The 15971-nt window shown below is 25.7% G+C and overlaps 1 protein-coding gene across 1 annotated transcript; it reads right to left on the reverse strand.

Moving 5' to 3' along the window:
• Window positions 1-3303: 3303 nt before the first annotated feature.
• Phum_PHUM540020 (proton-coupled amino acid transporter, putative) lies at window positions 3304-7876 on the reverse strand (the record flags this gene model as incomplete). Its single annotated transcript, XM_002431622.1, has 8 exons — window positions 3304-3560; window positions 4894-5069; window positions 5160-5338; window positions 5427-5784; window positions 5880-6152; window positions 6239-6358; window positions 7393-7533; window positions 7863-7876. The coding sequence occupies 8 exons, from the start codon at window positions 7874-7876 to the stop codon at window positions 3304-3306; spliced, it is 1518 nt and encodes a 505-aa protein (XP_002431667.1).
• Between the last annotated feature and the right edge of the window lie 8095 nt (window positions 7877-15971).

Raw genomic sequence — 15971 nt, forward strand, 5'->3', positions numbered from 1 at the left:
TAATACATTGAAATGTAAAAAGGATATAATACAATTTAATAAAGAAGATAAATGAATAGACAAATATAAAACTGATTGTTTCTCACCTTTTCGATTATTTATTAGCTACGATTTTTCCCAGGTAAACTTATTATCAAACACACCAAAAAAATTGATGAAAATCAATGATTTTCACTTAAACTATTATTATTATTTTTTTATTTTCCTTTTAATGAAAAAAAATTTGAAATATTAATAAATATGTAAAAGTGAATAAAAAATTCCCGATTTCGAGACGTAAACCATGAGGATACGTCTGAATACGTTTTGAATTATTTAAACGAATTTACAAAAAAAAAAAAAAAGAAAAAAAACCGAAAAAAAAACCAAAAAAAAAAAAAAAAAGAACCAATTTTTTTTACTTAACGTCGTGAAATGTGTTTTTTCTTTTAAGGGATCTCTCTCTCTATCTCACGTATAAAATCAATGACAAGTAGTGACGCGAGTGATGGAAAATGGAAACAGTGAAAAAATGAAATTTATTATGCTGGAGCTTTTTTACATGGTGATAGCCTTAAATGAGAACATTTGAGCATCATCTAACGGTAAAATGGTAAATATTAAAAACATCTTTTTTATTTTTCTATTTTTTTTTTTTTTTGTTTGTTGTTTGTATTGTTTGTTTCGCGAATTAATATTTAAATTATTTTTTTAATTATTTAAAACTTCTATGAGATTCCATGATTTGCATACCATTTAAGTAAATTCTTATTTTGAAAATTTAAAATTTTAAAAAACTTAAGAAAAAACAGGAAATTAGGGGGGGGGAAAAAAAAATAAAATAAACATTTTATTCTTTTTTTGTTCGTATATTTTAATTTAAAAACTAATTATTATTATTATTATTAATATTTAAAATTAATTAAAAATGGGCTCATAGTTTATTTATTTATATATATATACACATCACACTTTTAAAAAAAAACATTTTTTTTACTTTTTTTGTTTTTCTTTTTGAAAATAATTGCCATTTTATTACTATTTACATATAACAACAACAACAAATATATATTTATATAAATATATATATATATAAATGTATATAAATATTTATAAAATTTGTCAAAAAAAAAAAAAAACAAAATTTTTTTTTTTTGCTGTTGCATAAATCACAACCCTTCTTCTATTTTTTTTTTTTTACCCTGACAATTATTATAAAATATATATATATTTATTGTAATATTGTCATTGCACAAAACCGTTACACATATCATATTAACAATCAGATTAATTATTATTATCATTATTTTCTTTTCAATTTTAATAAAATGCACAACCTTATTAAAAAAAAAAAAAAAATTTTTTTTTCTCTTTTGGCCGTTTTTTTTTAATTATTTAAATAAATAAATATATATATTTATATATTTTAATAACTTGATTTATTAAAAATTTGATAAAATATACAAAATTTGAAAAATTTTTTTAAAAATAATAAATTTTATAAAAAAATTTAATTTTAAATGATCAAAAATAACCGACTAGAATTTTAGTTTTTTATTTATTTTTTTTTTGAATTGCCCATTTATTAATTTATTAATTATTTATTTATTTATTTAATTCGTGATGCTGTAGTGAACGGCCTGTTTTGATAAAAAAAAAAATTTTTTTTTTTCTATTCATTTGTTGTGTGTTATACATTACATGCATTTTATCATATTTAATTTAAATTGAACAAATTACGAAAAAAATATAACTTAACTTAAATTATTATTATTATTATTACAATTCATTAGCTACGTCTTTCGTAAAATAATTCTTTTTTTTTTTTCTCTCAACTTTTATTACAAACTATCAATTATTCTAAAATTTTAAAAACAAAAAAAAAAAAAATTAAAAAAATGTTACAAATCGGTATAAAAATAAAATTTTTTCGTTGTTTAAATACAAAATTTTTTTTTTTTTGAAGGGGGAAGGGGGCGGGTTGTTATTGTAAAATTTTTTATAATTTGTCCGACTTAAAAAAATAATAATCGAAAATAAAAATGGGAAAAAAATTTTAAAATTTTTATTTAAACTTTCATTTAACTTTAGTTTTTTTTTTTTTTCTTATTAAAATTATGTAAATACGTATAAAAAATATTTTTTAAATATGGAGTACATAAATTTATATATAAAAAATTATTTTTCATGTCGATACAATAAACGAAAAACTTGTACAAATCATACGACACGAATAATAATAATAATAATCGTTTTCTTTTTTTTTTTTTTATAATAATAATAATACAATCCAGCTTATTTTTTTTTTGTACAACTTTATCACAAGCGTATACATTCATATACGCACACGTGCACACGCGCGCACACACACATACTTACGCACATAAAATAATTTTACCCTCAAATTTTGTTTAATTAAATTTATAATTTATGAATCAATTTATTAATATATATATTGTGCGTGTATGAGTGCGTGTGCATGCGTTCTTGCGTCGTATACAATTTAATACTATATGTACAAAAAACAAATCACGAGCTAAAACATACGAAAAATAGAATACGGAAGAATAATAATAATATTAATACTAATAATAATAATAATAATACTATTTAAAAAAAAAATACAAAAAGTCTTTAGAAGGAAACAATATATATATATATATGTATGTCGTCGTAAAATAGGTTCCACCGCTATTGATTTGTAAAAAAAAATAAATAAATAAATAAAAAAATAAAAGTTATTAAATTTTTTTTTTTGAAAGTGACGGAAGACGGAAATACATTTCAAAATTTGTTTTTTTCTTTTTTTTTTTTTTACGTTTCTACATGTGCGACGTAAAAAAAAAATATATATATATATATATTTTGTTTTCTTTTAAAACTTTTCCATATTAAATATTATTGAGTATTTAATTTTTACATACGATCGATTGAATTCATTTTTTTTATTTATTATTACTGATTATAATATTATTATCATTATTATTGATCAAATATTTCCATTTGTTCTGTAACAATACATATGGCAAAAATATTTGATTATAATAATGGCGCGTAAACAATCAAAGTATCATGGGGGTTTTTTTCTCTTTTCATTTCATTTCATTTTATATCATTTACTTTTTTAAAAAAAATAATAATAATAATAATTATTGATAATTAATTAATTAATTTATACGTTCATCTCACTTTTTGGAAGACTAGGGAAAATTTATTCGCACGTATATAATATAAAAACGATCGGTGGTTAATCAATCCGTGATGGCGAACCATGAAAGATTTTATGCACAAAAAACAAAAATTTGTTTTTTTTGCTTTAAAATCCTAAAGCGAACCATCTGAAAAATGTTCGTAGATGTTCGATATAGATACGTAAGTTCCGATGACGAGTCCTAATATTCCAAAAAGTATGAGACATATGTTTCTAAATGACATTTTTACAAAAGCCCATCCTTTTCTGTGGTACCAAAACGTCGATTGATCTATGATAGCTGGAAAAGCTATTCCTAGGGCGGCTAAACAAAAAGCTCCGATGAAGGAAATGAACAATTCCAAATTGGGGATGGCAACACCGAGGAGGACTGTAAAAATTCAATTATATCAATTAGTATTTACATGGAAATTTATAACACACAAACACCCATACAGACACGAAACAGAGACCGGGTGTGCAGCCCAGGAAACCTATTCTAAAATATTTGCTAAAAATTAAAAAAAATTAAAAACAATAAAATAAAAACATAATCTACAATAAAAAAAAAAAAAACAATGTGCTGTGAAGAAATGAAAAAAAAAATAATAATAATAAGCGTGCATGTGCGTTTAAATAAGTGCACTGGTTTGTCGTAAGCACGTGAATTTTGCCTTAAGGATTAACAAACAAAGGATACTAAAATTTAAAATAAGGAATGATAATGATGATAATTTTTTGCGAAAATGAAAGAGATAAAAAATAATTCATTTACATTTAATAAAAACACATAAAAAAGAAAAAATATCCGGATCTGCGTATTAAAAAAGGAAACACAGCAAGCGGGAAATTTAATAAATTTCTTACGTTTATGTTTAAACGAAAATTCCCGCCAATTTTATTCTCTTCGTGTGTTCAGATGAATTTTTCGTATATAGCATGCAACAACACCACTAAAAATGTTTATATTGTTTTTTTTTCGAATGTGATTCGTTCAAAAAGTTTATTTATTTATTTTGTTAATATTTTGTTGTTAGTAGTTATTAATTTAAAAAATTTTTTTTGTTTTTTTTTTTTAATTATTATTATTTAAAATTAGTTAATGATAAAAATGTGAAAAATCGTTTAAAATTATTACTATGTTTTTTTTTTTTTTTGTGAACAAAGTGCACTATCGTTATTGTAATTATTATTATTGTCTTTGTATAAAGTTCTATAAATCTTTCGATATAATCGATTGTATAGAAGTGTATCCTCCTATAATAAGACCCATTAACGAAAAAATTGTTATTAAAGTGTTTCTAAACATCATCCAGTAGAAATCGAATCCAGTTTTTTGATACCAAAAAGTCGACGTTTCAATGAACGCCGGAAAAAAGAGTGCGAGAAGAGAAAGAGTCACAGCTCCGACGAAAGAAATAAAATGCTCCAAATTGGGAATTAAAACTCCCATCAAAACTGGAAACAATAATTTTTTGTTTTTAAACGTGTGTTCTTAACGAACATTTTAAAAGTTTTTTTTTTCAAAATCCTTGCATGTAAATATTTTCGACTTATTTTTCCTGTAAGATTGCAAAATTTTTAACAAAAAAAAAAAAAAAAAAACGGTGATCAAAGTGATTATTATTATTATTATTATTAGTTCATGCAAGTTGATGTAAATCATGCTAGGAAAAAAGTTATGAAAAAAGAAAAAAATATTTTATTAAATGTGTGTTACGTACATGTGAACAAGACCAAAAGAGTCCTGACGGCAAATTCGTAATACAATTTATGAGCATTTTTTTCAAATGATGGCGCCAAATAACCATTCCATATGATATCGATGGCTACGTAATTTTGAAGAGCGTGAGTTATAAATATGGCAAAAGCCATGGTAATCTTGACAACTTGAGCCAATCTGCGAGAAACGCACAATTAAAATAAATATTATTATTAAAAATTTTGAAAATGATAAAGAAGCATTTTGGAAAAGTTTTGGAAAACTTACGGATCTTCCGAAGGTATGTTCAGAGTTATACTTCCCAAAGCGTTTTCACCGTATCTTAAATATCCGAAAAATCCCATACCGACATAGAGAACGATGATGAGACCCATGGCAACGTTCAAAACTCCAAATGGTTTTCCGAATGATTTTGGACTTTTCATTTCGTTTTCCAACGGCATGATCTGCACATTTAATAAACGCATCATCAATTAATAATTTCAAATTATTAAAAATGGAGATTTTTAAAAATTAAATAAAATTAATAATTACCACTCCGATGGCTTCGAGTGAAAAAAGTACGGTACCGAAAAACAATGGCCAATTCTGTACTTCACCGATGGCTTCTCTTTCGTCCAAACCGTGCAACTCCGAAAAAATATAATACAAAGTGATACCGAAACCGATGAACGTAATTATATTTGAAACGGCAGAAAACGGTGCCAGATATTTAAGATTTCTAACGTAATTAATTAAAATAAGAGGAAGTAGAAAAATGACCATGTAAATTCTGACGTCCATTTTGTACCAGTAGACGTCGACAACGTCTTTGACGTTCGAAGCAACGAAAACGACGTAAACGCAACATATCCCCAATTGATATGCTAATATGAAAAAATTAACGACGTGCCTGATGAAAGAAAATTAATTTTTATTATTGAAAAATGAAACTTTAAAAAAAAAAAAAAAATAGATCAAGAATTTAAAAAAAAAAAATTTTCTAACCCTGATATCGGAGCAACTTTGTTGAAAAATGCCGGTCCTTCTTGTAATCCGGCTTCTGCTGTTGCCGGATAATTCAATGCTGGAAGTCTACGCCTTTTGCACAGTTCATATTCACTTTTAATTAGTAAATGTATGCAAAAAGTGCAAATGATTCCGATGACTATTGTGCCAACCAAACCGAGAGCCCATCCGGAATTATGAAAAGCGTTTGGCATGGCCAATATTCCCGTACCTAGAGACCCTTTTAGCAGATGCAACAACGTTTCCGTGTTTCTACAGAGAGAATCAAAAAAAACATTAACATTTTTGCACGATTTTCCAAAAGTGAAGTAAATGAAAAAAAAAAAAAAAAAACATACGTGGTAGGATGATCTACAACTCTTTCTTGATACGGATCGTAGTCACCTTCGGGTTCTTTAAATTTTTCATCTTTTTCAAAAACTCCATTCGCATCATCTCGTTTTCCATCAGGTGCAAAACTACATAAATTACATGAAATAAAAAATTCGTTATTCAAAGTTTTCCGGCGACGAAAACAAATTTTCGTACATTTAATAATAATAATTGATGCAAACGATTAATAATTAATTAACAAAAAATGACAATCAAATTAAAATATAAAAAAAAATTATTCCGGTTAATATCGATATAAAAACAATAAACAAACGCATAACAAAATAAATAGCAGAGAATAAGTATTAGCAAGATAAATTTTTTTTTTTTTTCATTCGAAATTAAATAAAATTAAATGCATTTTTTTATATGCAAAAAAAAAAAAACGTTAAAAATTACATGTAATGTAATGTAAAAAAAAAAAAAATGTAAAAAATCAACCTGAAAATACAAACAAAAACAAAATTATTTGTTATTTTTATATAATAGTTGTTAAATTTTTTTTTTTTTTTTACGTGTGAAATTGTTAAAATTAGTTTATAGTTGTAATTAATAATAATAATATTTAAGCGATTTTCATTGCGAATCATTAAATAAATACTCAACAATTTCGCCCGAAATTCGTACCGAAAAAAAGAAAACAAACAAACAAGATCAGACATCCAACGATGAAAACATAAAAAAAACAAAGTTTCCTAATAACATCCATCAACAACATCAACCTCTTCAACGTTAATAATAACCAAATAAATAAATAAAAATTGCATCAGGCAAAAGAAAAACAAACAAACAAACAAAAAAATAAAAAATTAATCAAAAGTGAAAAAAATGACGACAGAACAATAAAGTAAAGTCAAAGATTATATATTGATCTCTGTCGACGAAAACGATCAAGCCGAAAAAGAAAAAGAAAAACAAAAAAAATAAAATTTTTTTTTTTTTAATAAGCGACAGATCAAACAAGAAAAAATAACAACAACAACAACAATCGACAATTCGATACATAACATATTTCATCAATCGTGACAGAACCGGAAGTGTGAAATAAATAAATAAAAATAAACCACAGTGAAATAAGACAGGAAAAACGACAAAACATTCTTCACATTCTTCGAGCTACCTGTTAGCTTTCGGTCTCGGTGGTAATTTTAACGCGGGATCCGTTATAAAAGTTCCAGCGATTGATCTTCTCCTCGTGGTATGATTTCCCTGACATTCTCCAGCTTTGAAACTTTTTGAACGATTTCTCGATTGCCTTCTCCTGTTGAATTTAAGTCCGTCAAATATTATTTTTATATATTTTTAAAGAAATTTTTTAAATTTCGTGCAAGTGTGAAACAATATCACAAAACAAAGAAATCGGAAAGAGATAGGAAAAGAAAGAAAAATACGATAAGAACTTAATAAATAAAATAAAATAAAATAAAACAAAAAAGAAACGAAATACAAAACAAAAAAAAAAAAGAAAAAACTCACAAATGATAAAACGACGAAGACAAACTGTGCCTTCTGGATATTTTCCCATCGTTGTCTTGAAAGGAGTGAAGCGTTGGTCTAAAAGTGCACCATTAAAAAACAATATGAAATAACCCTGACACATTCATAACAATCGGTTGGGGGAAAAAAAACAATAACAATAACAAGATAATAAAAAAAATAAAAAAATAAAAAGAGAAACGTATCGACCCCCTTCAAAACACGGGATATACACGTCCAATAACGCGAAGACACCCACCTCAGCTAAAACAAAACGCACATCGAAAATGAATTGGAAACAATTAAAGCCTCCCCAAGAAAAAAAAAAAAAAAAAAAAAAAAAAAAACTTTCCATTCGATTCAATCTAAGTACCACGTTACGCAACAACAAGCGTAAAAAAAAAAAAGGAAAAATCCTGAAAAGAAAAATAAATTTTTCGTTGCAAACAAACAAACGCATTTGCGAATGTTTGTTTGTTTGTTTGTTTGTCCGTCTGGAATTTAAATATATTTACGGTAGTAGTAGCGACGTGTAAAATGTCATGTAAAAAACCTTCGGATTCGATTTTTAACAAAGGAAACGGAAAAAAAAAAAAAAAATTTTTTTTTGTATTTTATTTTTTCCAGCAAATTTTAATGTGATAAGTTTTTATAAATGTAGGTTAATGTTTATTATTATTATTATTATTATTATTATTATTATTGTTACTTTATGTGCGTTACGCACTTACCCCCACTCCTCCCAAACCCGTCGTGAGTTTTATTGTAAAATTTATTTTAAAAAAAAAAATTTTTTTTTTTTACAAGTTAGTCGATGTGAGTGGAATTTTTTTTTGTTTTTTTTTCGGTTGTTGTTGTTGTTGTCGTCGTCGTCGTCGTCGTCATAAAATAAAAAAATTTTTCCTACAGACTTATTTTATTGTTTTAATAACGTCACATTAAATACCGTAAATGATTCATTCATTAATTAAATTATTATTATTATTTTTATTAAACGTGAAAATTAAATCGTGCGAAAAGTCGATGACATTTTTACACTAAATAAATAAAAAAATTTCGTTTTGCAATTTATGGAGTTTGTTTTTTTTTTTTTTTTGGCAAACGAGCTATAAAAGAGCCAAATAATAATAATAATAATAATTATTGAAACATTTCCCGGTATGAGATCGAAGGGAAAAATTTTTTTGTTTTTATCTATTCGTAACACGTTGCTCGCGATCAGGTATTTAATTAAATAATTCGGATAAAAGATTGAAAAAAAAAAATGGAGTAAAAACGTATCCTGGTTATTATAATTTTTACTCCTCCTCATTAAAAAAAAAAAAAAAAAAAAAATTAAAACTCGTTAAAATCCGGGCGTTGGCCATTTTTTTTTTAAAACTGTGGGAAAATTTTTTTTTTTTTTCACAATCACCTTGAAAATTATTAAACGATATATATCTATATTATTTTTTTCAATGTTAATAATCTCACAAAATGCGTCTTTCATTTATTTATTTATTTATTTATTAAAAGGCCTTTCGCGTCATTTCGCGCGTACGAAAAATAATAATAATAATATTAAAAAAAAAAACAAGCCGTTAACTTTTTCTTTATCGGTTTATAAATTTACTTTATTCGTTTATAAGTTAAACATACGCGTTATAATTTTTCTATTAAAAAAAAACAGTAAACGTTTTCTTAATCCAGGAAGCAAATGCTTGTGTTTGTTTTTTTATTGCAATTTTTTTTTTTATTAGTAAACTACTTGTATTCGTTTGCCGATCAGTTGAAACGACGACGAGTACCTTTTTTTTTTGACCCCAATATTATTTTCCTGGGGAGGGGTATAATTTCTAGAAAAATTTAAGGTTCGATTATTGATAAAATACCGATACGATTTACGATTTGATTAAAAAAATTAATTTTCGGGTTGTGATAATAACTGTCTGTGACAAAGTTCACGTGAGCGTTTTTTTTAAATAAAATCGTTTTACTGCCATTTTGAAAAAAAGAAAACATCACGTGACGTAATTTTATTATTATTATTATTATTACTACCGTAATTGAAAATAATTTATTTGTAAAAGGGATTTTGAAATTCTTTTTTTGCAACTTTATGTACAATTTAATTACAAGGTACGATGATGGGTCGGTCGGTCGGTTGTTCGGTTGTTTTTTTTATTACAAAGTCAGTAGTACACACTATGTACAAGATAAAAAAAAAAAAAAAGACACAGGAAGTTAAACATTGAAAGCTTATTATGGAAATTTTTTTTACAGGTGTTTAAAATTTTTTTTTTTTTAAAAAAAGGCGGGAAATTAATAAATTTTTAAGAAATTTTGTTGAGACGACTCGCGCGACACAAAAATTTTTTTTTCTCTCTCGATTCGATTTGTTACTTCCGCTAACGGAATTCGTTTCCGGTTGCTTGGTAAAAACGGGCGACTTGTAATCTAAACGCGAATACAAATTTTCTTATTGATATTAATTTATTTTGAGGTCGCCTCTCGATTATTTTGAATTGGTTGAGCGGAAATTTATCAAATTTTTTTTTTAAAAAAAAAGAAAATTTTCCCGGAAAATTTTTTCAAAAAAAATTTTTGTTTTTTTACGTTCACATCGACATACCCGCTATTGACGTGGCCTTCCTTTGAAACGGGATTCATGTTGTATTCTTCGACAGACATGCTTCTACCATCACCTCCTTTGGATTTTCCAAACAGCGATAAACTCTGCAATGTAAAAAAAATCCATTTGATTAGATTTCAAAACGGGGTGGGGGCGCAGAAGGGGCGCAAGGGACGAGGGCGTTCGAATGGTTTCTTAAATGAAAAATTTTATTATATCTTTCTAATACTGAGTCTAATAGAATTAAAGAAAAGGCAAATTTAATTCAAACAATTTTTTTTACACAATAGATTAGTTAAACGTTAATTTATTAATCCAACAGATTAGCTAAACGTTGATTTTGTTAATCCAACATTACATTTTTTCAATTTGCTTGTCACAACTAGTTTACCAATTGATTTCTCCATCGGAAAATCAAGATTTTTTTTGTTATAAATTTTTTTTTTTCCACGTCGATCGAGTTTCTAGAACGTCATTTTTAATTTAAATATAAAAAAAAAAAAAAAAACTTTTCGAACGGTTGTAGCAGTAACAATCCCTTCACGCATTAAAATTCCCGTCGCCAACATCATCATCATCATCATCATTATTATTATTCCTTTTTCGATATTTAGTAATTTACTCGCGAATAGGCGATAAAAATGAACACTTGAAAATCAATTAACGGCACGCAACATCAAAATAAAAAATTGCACGCTTAAAATAAATTCTGGAATTTGCATTTGAGTACTAAAAATAATAATAATAATTGTAGTGGCAGTAGTCGTAGTCGTCGCAGTTTAATTTTCTTTCGCGTAAAAATATTTTTTCTCGAATGTAAGGTCCGTTAGGCGCGTCATTTAATCCGCTAATAATAATAATAATAATAATAATAATAAGTAAAAATTAACAAAAGAAAAACCCTAAAATTTATTTATAAATTTTTTGGAAAATTATAGAAAGCGGCGGCCGCCGCCGGTACACATTATTATGATTATGATTATGATTATTATTATTATTATTATTATTATTATTATTATTATTATTATTATTAATTATAATTTTTAAATTTAGAAATATTTAATAAAATATAAAGATAATAATAATAAATTACAAAAGAACGACGGAACGAACATACGACGCGATATGAAATTTCTAATCCGTGCAATCGTCCTCCATATTAATTTAATTTATTATTATTATTATTATTATTTTTTATTACTCGCCATAAAATTTTTACAAAGTAATAATAATAATAATAATAATATGATTGAATGATTAAAATTTTAATTCAAATGTACATAAATCAAAAGGCATCGATTATTTATACGGATTTCAATTTTTTAAACATTGTTACGAAATCCCACAAGTTTTTAATTTATTACTTGAGTAACACACAGAAAAATAAAACTACTCGATTAAATAATAAATTTTGTTAAATTAAAATTTTACCCACACATATTTCATAATAAAATATTATTATTATTATTATTATTATTATTATTAATTATAAAGAGTTTGTCTAGGTCAAGTAAGGCCGAAAACGTTAAATTAAAAAAAAAAAAAAAAATTTAAATTATGTAAATTTTATTATTATTAATAAAAATAAAAAAAAAACTTACAAGCATTGTCAATTACGTCGTGAAAATTATAATATTAAAATAATAAATAAACAAATAATAATAATAATAAAACAAACGAACAAACAAACGAACGAAAATAAAAATAAAAAAAAAAAACTTTAGCCACCGAGTAGTGCGAATAACTAACTAACTACCGATCGATTCGATTCGATTTTATCATTTTCTTATTATTACATTTTGTTTGAACGGGTGTTTCTAGTTTGTACAGGTTTTAACGACGATTTTATATAACCTTCCCGTAAGCGAAACATTAAACGGACCGTAATGTACCACCTTGACGAATAATCAGACGAACGGCACGTGGTAACTAATAATTTTTAATAAAAAATAATTTTTTTTTGTTACCCCGATAAATAAATAATAGTTGATAACCGATGAGAAAAATGACGTGAATATTACCGACCGGAAATAATGATTTTTTTTCTTTTTCAGGGATCCTTTCCGGAAAATTAATTACTTTGTTTTCCGTTTGAAACTGTCGCTGTTGATAATGATGACAAAAACGAGGAGGACCGGAAAATTTAAAGGGTGAGCAAAAAAAAAATTTTTTTTATAATAATTATTATAATTGATAAAAAGTAAATGGAGAGTGTGAGAGAGAGAGAGAGAGAGTTGGGAAACAAACGGAATGCGTGTTTGTTTGAAAAAAAAAAAAAAGTGAAATTTACAAAAGAGGGTTGTTCGGAAAGAAATGCTTTTATAATGCCAAAGGGAAGGACGTTTATAAAAATATTTCTCGCCATTGTTTTAATAAAATGAGAAAGAAAGAAAAAAAAAAGATGGAGGTCAACGAGTAGCACGTTTTGTATTTTTTTTAATTAATGCGTTTGAACCCATTTTAAAAATTAAATTTCGTCTATCTCGTGTGTGCGTATGTGCGTATGTGCGTGTGTGTTTGAATGTCATTGTTTCCTCGTGTACGTGTAACAAATGAAATCAATCAGTGTCGCCCCGTATCGCAAAAAAAATTATTTCCTGATCGATAGTTTGAGTACTTTTAGATAAATTTTTTTTTTTTTTTTTTTAATTATAAACATCATTGGTAGCCTTGGTCGTTGTCGTTTATCATACCCAATAAAAATTTATATAGATTGATTACCTTTTTATTTTATTTATTTAAGGGAAGTGAGGGGGAGGAAGGGGTGGTGGTGGTGGTGGTAACTTTTTTTTTTTCTCTCTACTTGCACGAAATGTGATTTAACAAATATTTTCCGATCAGTAACAAAAACCAAAAATATTTAATTCGTTAACGCAGTAGTAAAACAAACCACAAACAAACGTATAAATTTATAATTATCACGGTCGATGAATTGAATAAAAAAAAAAAATTTTTTGTTTTTATTAAACCTTGAAAATGTCTCAGGTCGCGATCACGTTTCCCTCCCCCCCTTTTTTTTCCCCGGCAGAAAATCCGCAACGCAACGCAAAAAAAAAAAAAAAAAAAATTCGATAAGAAATTTTATTCATTCGATTTATATAATTACGGTTGGATTAATTTTATTTAACCGGAAATCGTCGTTTGAACGGCTTTTACTCAGTTATTATTATTATTATTATTATTATTATTATTTATTGTTTACTTTCTTTTTTCTTTTTTCCCCCGCAAAACTTTTTATTTTCCAGTTTTAATCATTTTTTTTCTCTCTTTCTCTCTCTCTCTCTCTCTCTCCCTCTTCCTTTTGCTAACTTATTCAAAGAAAATTTATTTAAAATTTTTTTTTTTTTTTTTTACGTGTCACCAGATAAATGATAAAATTTTCCTTTTTCTTTTTTCTTAACTTGTACGACTTCTGCGATTTGTTTTCATATGTATAAATTATAAGACTTCAGTTTTTGTTTATTTATTCCTTTATTTTTTAAATACAAAAAAAAAATTTTATTTTTAAATCTTCTTTCGTCGCGATAATTTAAACAAAAAAAACTTTTATTTATTTGTTAATAATAATAATAATAATAATAATATTTGCGTAAGAAATTTCGAACTGGATTGTCCGATTCTCGTTTTGTTTTTTTTTTTTGCATAATCGAGTAATACTTTAATTACAAATCGACGATTTTTTTTTTTAAAAGAAAAACTAGAAATAATTAAGGTCGAATTTTGTGAAAAGAAAAAAAAAGCGGAATTTTAACAAAACCAGAAAACCAGAGAGAGAGAAAGAGAAAGAAAGAAAGAAAGAAAGAAAAAAAAAGAAAACAAAAAAAAATTTTTGCGAAATTTTACGCAATAACGCAAAAACCGAGAGAAATGTTTAATTTACCCAAAGGACAATAAAAATTCTATATAAATTATTTTTTTTTTTAAACAAAGCCAGAATATATTTGACCTATGAACTCTACTACGAAACCTTGCCTTCCTTTTAGAAAGGCAGTAACGAAAAAAAGAAAAAAAACCTTAACTGTAGCAAAAAATATTTAACTGAATTATCTTTTAATTAATTTATTTTTTTAATTTTTTTTTTTTTCGTTTCGCGAAAAGGAAATCAGGGAAAGGGAAATCATAATAATAATAATAGTAATAATGATTATCCGGTTCGTTTGTTATGGCATGCGACGACGTTATTATTATTTTATTTTTACGATTAAAAAAAAAACACGTAAAGAATTATTTTCGCGGGAAAAATTATTTTCGTACGAATCGTAAAAATCTATCACACGTGTGAGGAAAAAGTTAAAATAAAAAAACAAACGTGTCGCCGTTTGTTTAATAACAAACAAACAAACAAACAAACAAAAAAAAATCAATTAATTTTTTTTTGCGCTTGTTCGATTTTCCCATATTAATTTTCCAATAAATTTTTTATTTATTTTTATTTTTTATTGATCCGCGAATGAATTTGAAATGTGCCAACGAAATGTTTTTTTAAACAATTTAATTTGCATACTCGTTTTTTCAAATTTTCGAATTCGAAAAAAAAATGAAAAAAATTTGCTACGAATCATTTCTAGAATTTTCCAGTTTTAAATTTTTTTTTGAAACAAGACGAAAATTTGCGTTGTTACGTCACGGATTTACCTATTACGAAAGTATTCACACAAAAGTTTTTTCAAATAGAATTTTCGTGAGTTTTTTTTTTTTTTTTAAGCCTCCGGATGAAGGGAAAGGAAAAAATTACGCGTGCGCACGCACACACGCACAAAAAAAAAATTACGTGAAATTTTAAATTGTTCGTGCACGTGAAAGAGAGAGAGAGAGAGAAAAAATAGTTTTTTATTTAACTGGAGCACGATGCTCGAAAAAAAAACTAATTTCTAACTTTCATATCCACACACACGTGAAATTCTCTTTTAAATCAAAATCGCGTTTTTTTTCCCCGTAAAATAATAATAATAATAATAAACAAACGAACGAAACTTATTACAAAACAACAACAACAACTACATCAATTCGAAAACGTAAACGTAAAATTTCATTCATTTAAAAAAAAAATAATAACGATAATAATGATAACACTTCTATTCGGCGACGTTAAAAAAAAAAACCGTTTGTCGATTTTCTATAAAAATAATTTTTTCTATTTAATCCGATCGGTTGTTTTTGTTTGTTTAGTTTCCGATTAAAATTATGTAATCGAAAGACATTGAAGCGTTAAAAGAGATCAATCACGGTTTTATATCGAACTCGCGATTTTATATCGAAATCTCTCTTTTTAAAAAAATTTGGGAATAAGAAAATGATTTTTCCTAGGTCGCGTTTGTGTCTTATCATAAAGATTTTTAAAATAAATAAATAATAATAATAATATAAATAATTGTAATAATAATAATAAAACAAACAAAAGTTAAAGAGATAGGGGGAAAAATTTGATTTATCGAACGTTTGTTTTGACTATTTTTTTTTTTTTTCAATCGAGATATATCATCAAAGAAAAAAAAAAAAAAACAATATCGAATTGTTTTTTGATGATTGTTTTTATTAAATGATTTGAAATGTTTTTGTTTTTGTTAAACAACAACAACAAAAAAAAAAAAAACCATTCATTATCATTTAAA

The sequence above is a fragment of the Pediculus humanus genome, genomic scaffold (genome assembly GCF_000006295.1).
Source record: "Pediculus humanus corporis 1103172108290 genomic scaffold, whole genome shotgun sequence".
NCBI classification, from domain to species: Eukaryota; Metazoa; Arthropoda; class Insecta; order Psocodea; family Pediculidae; genus Pediculus; species Pediculus humanus.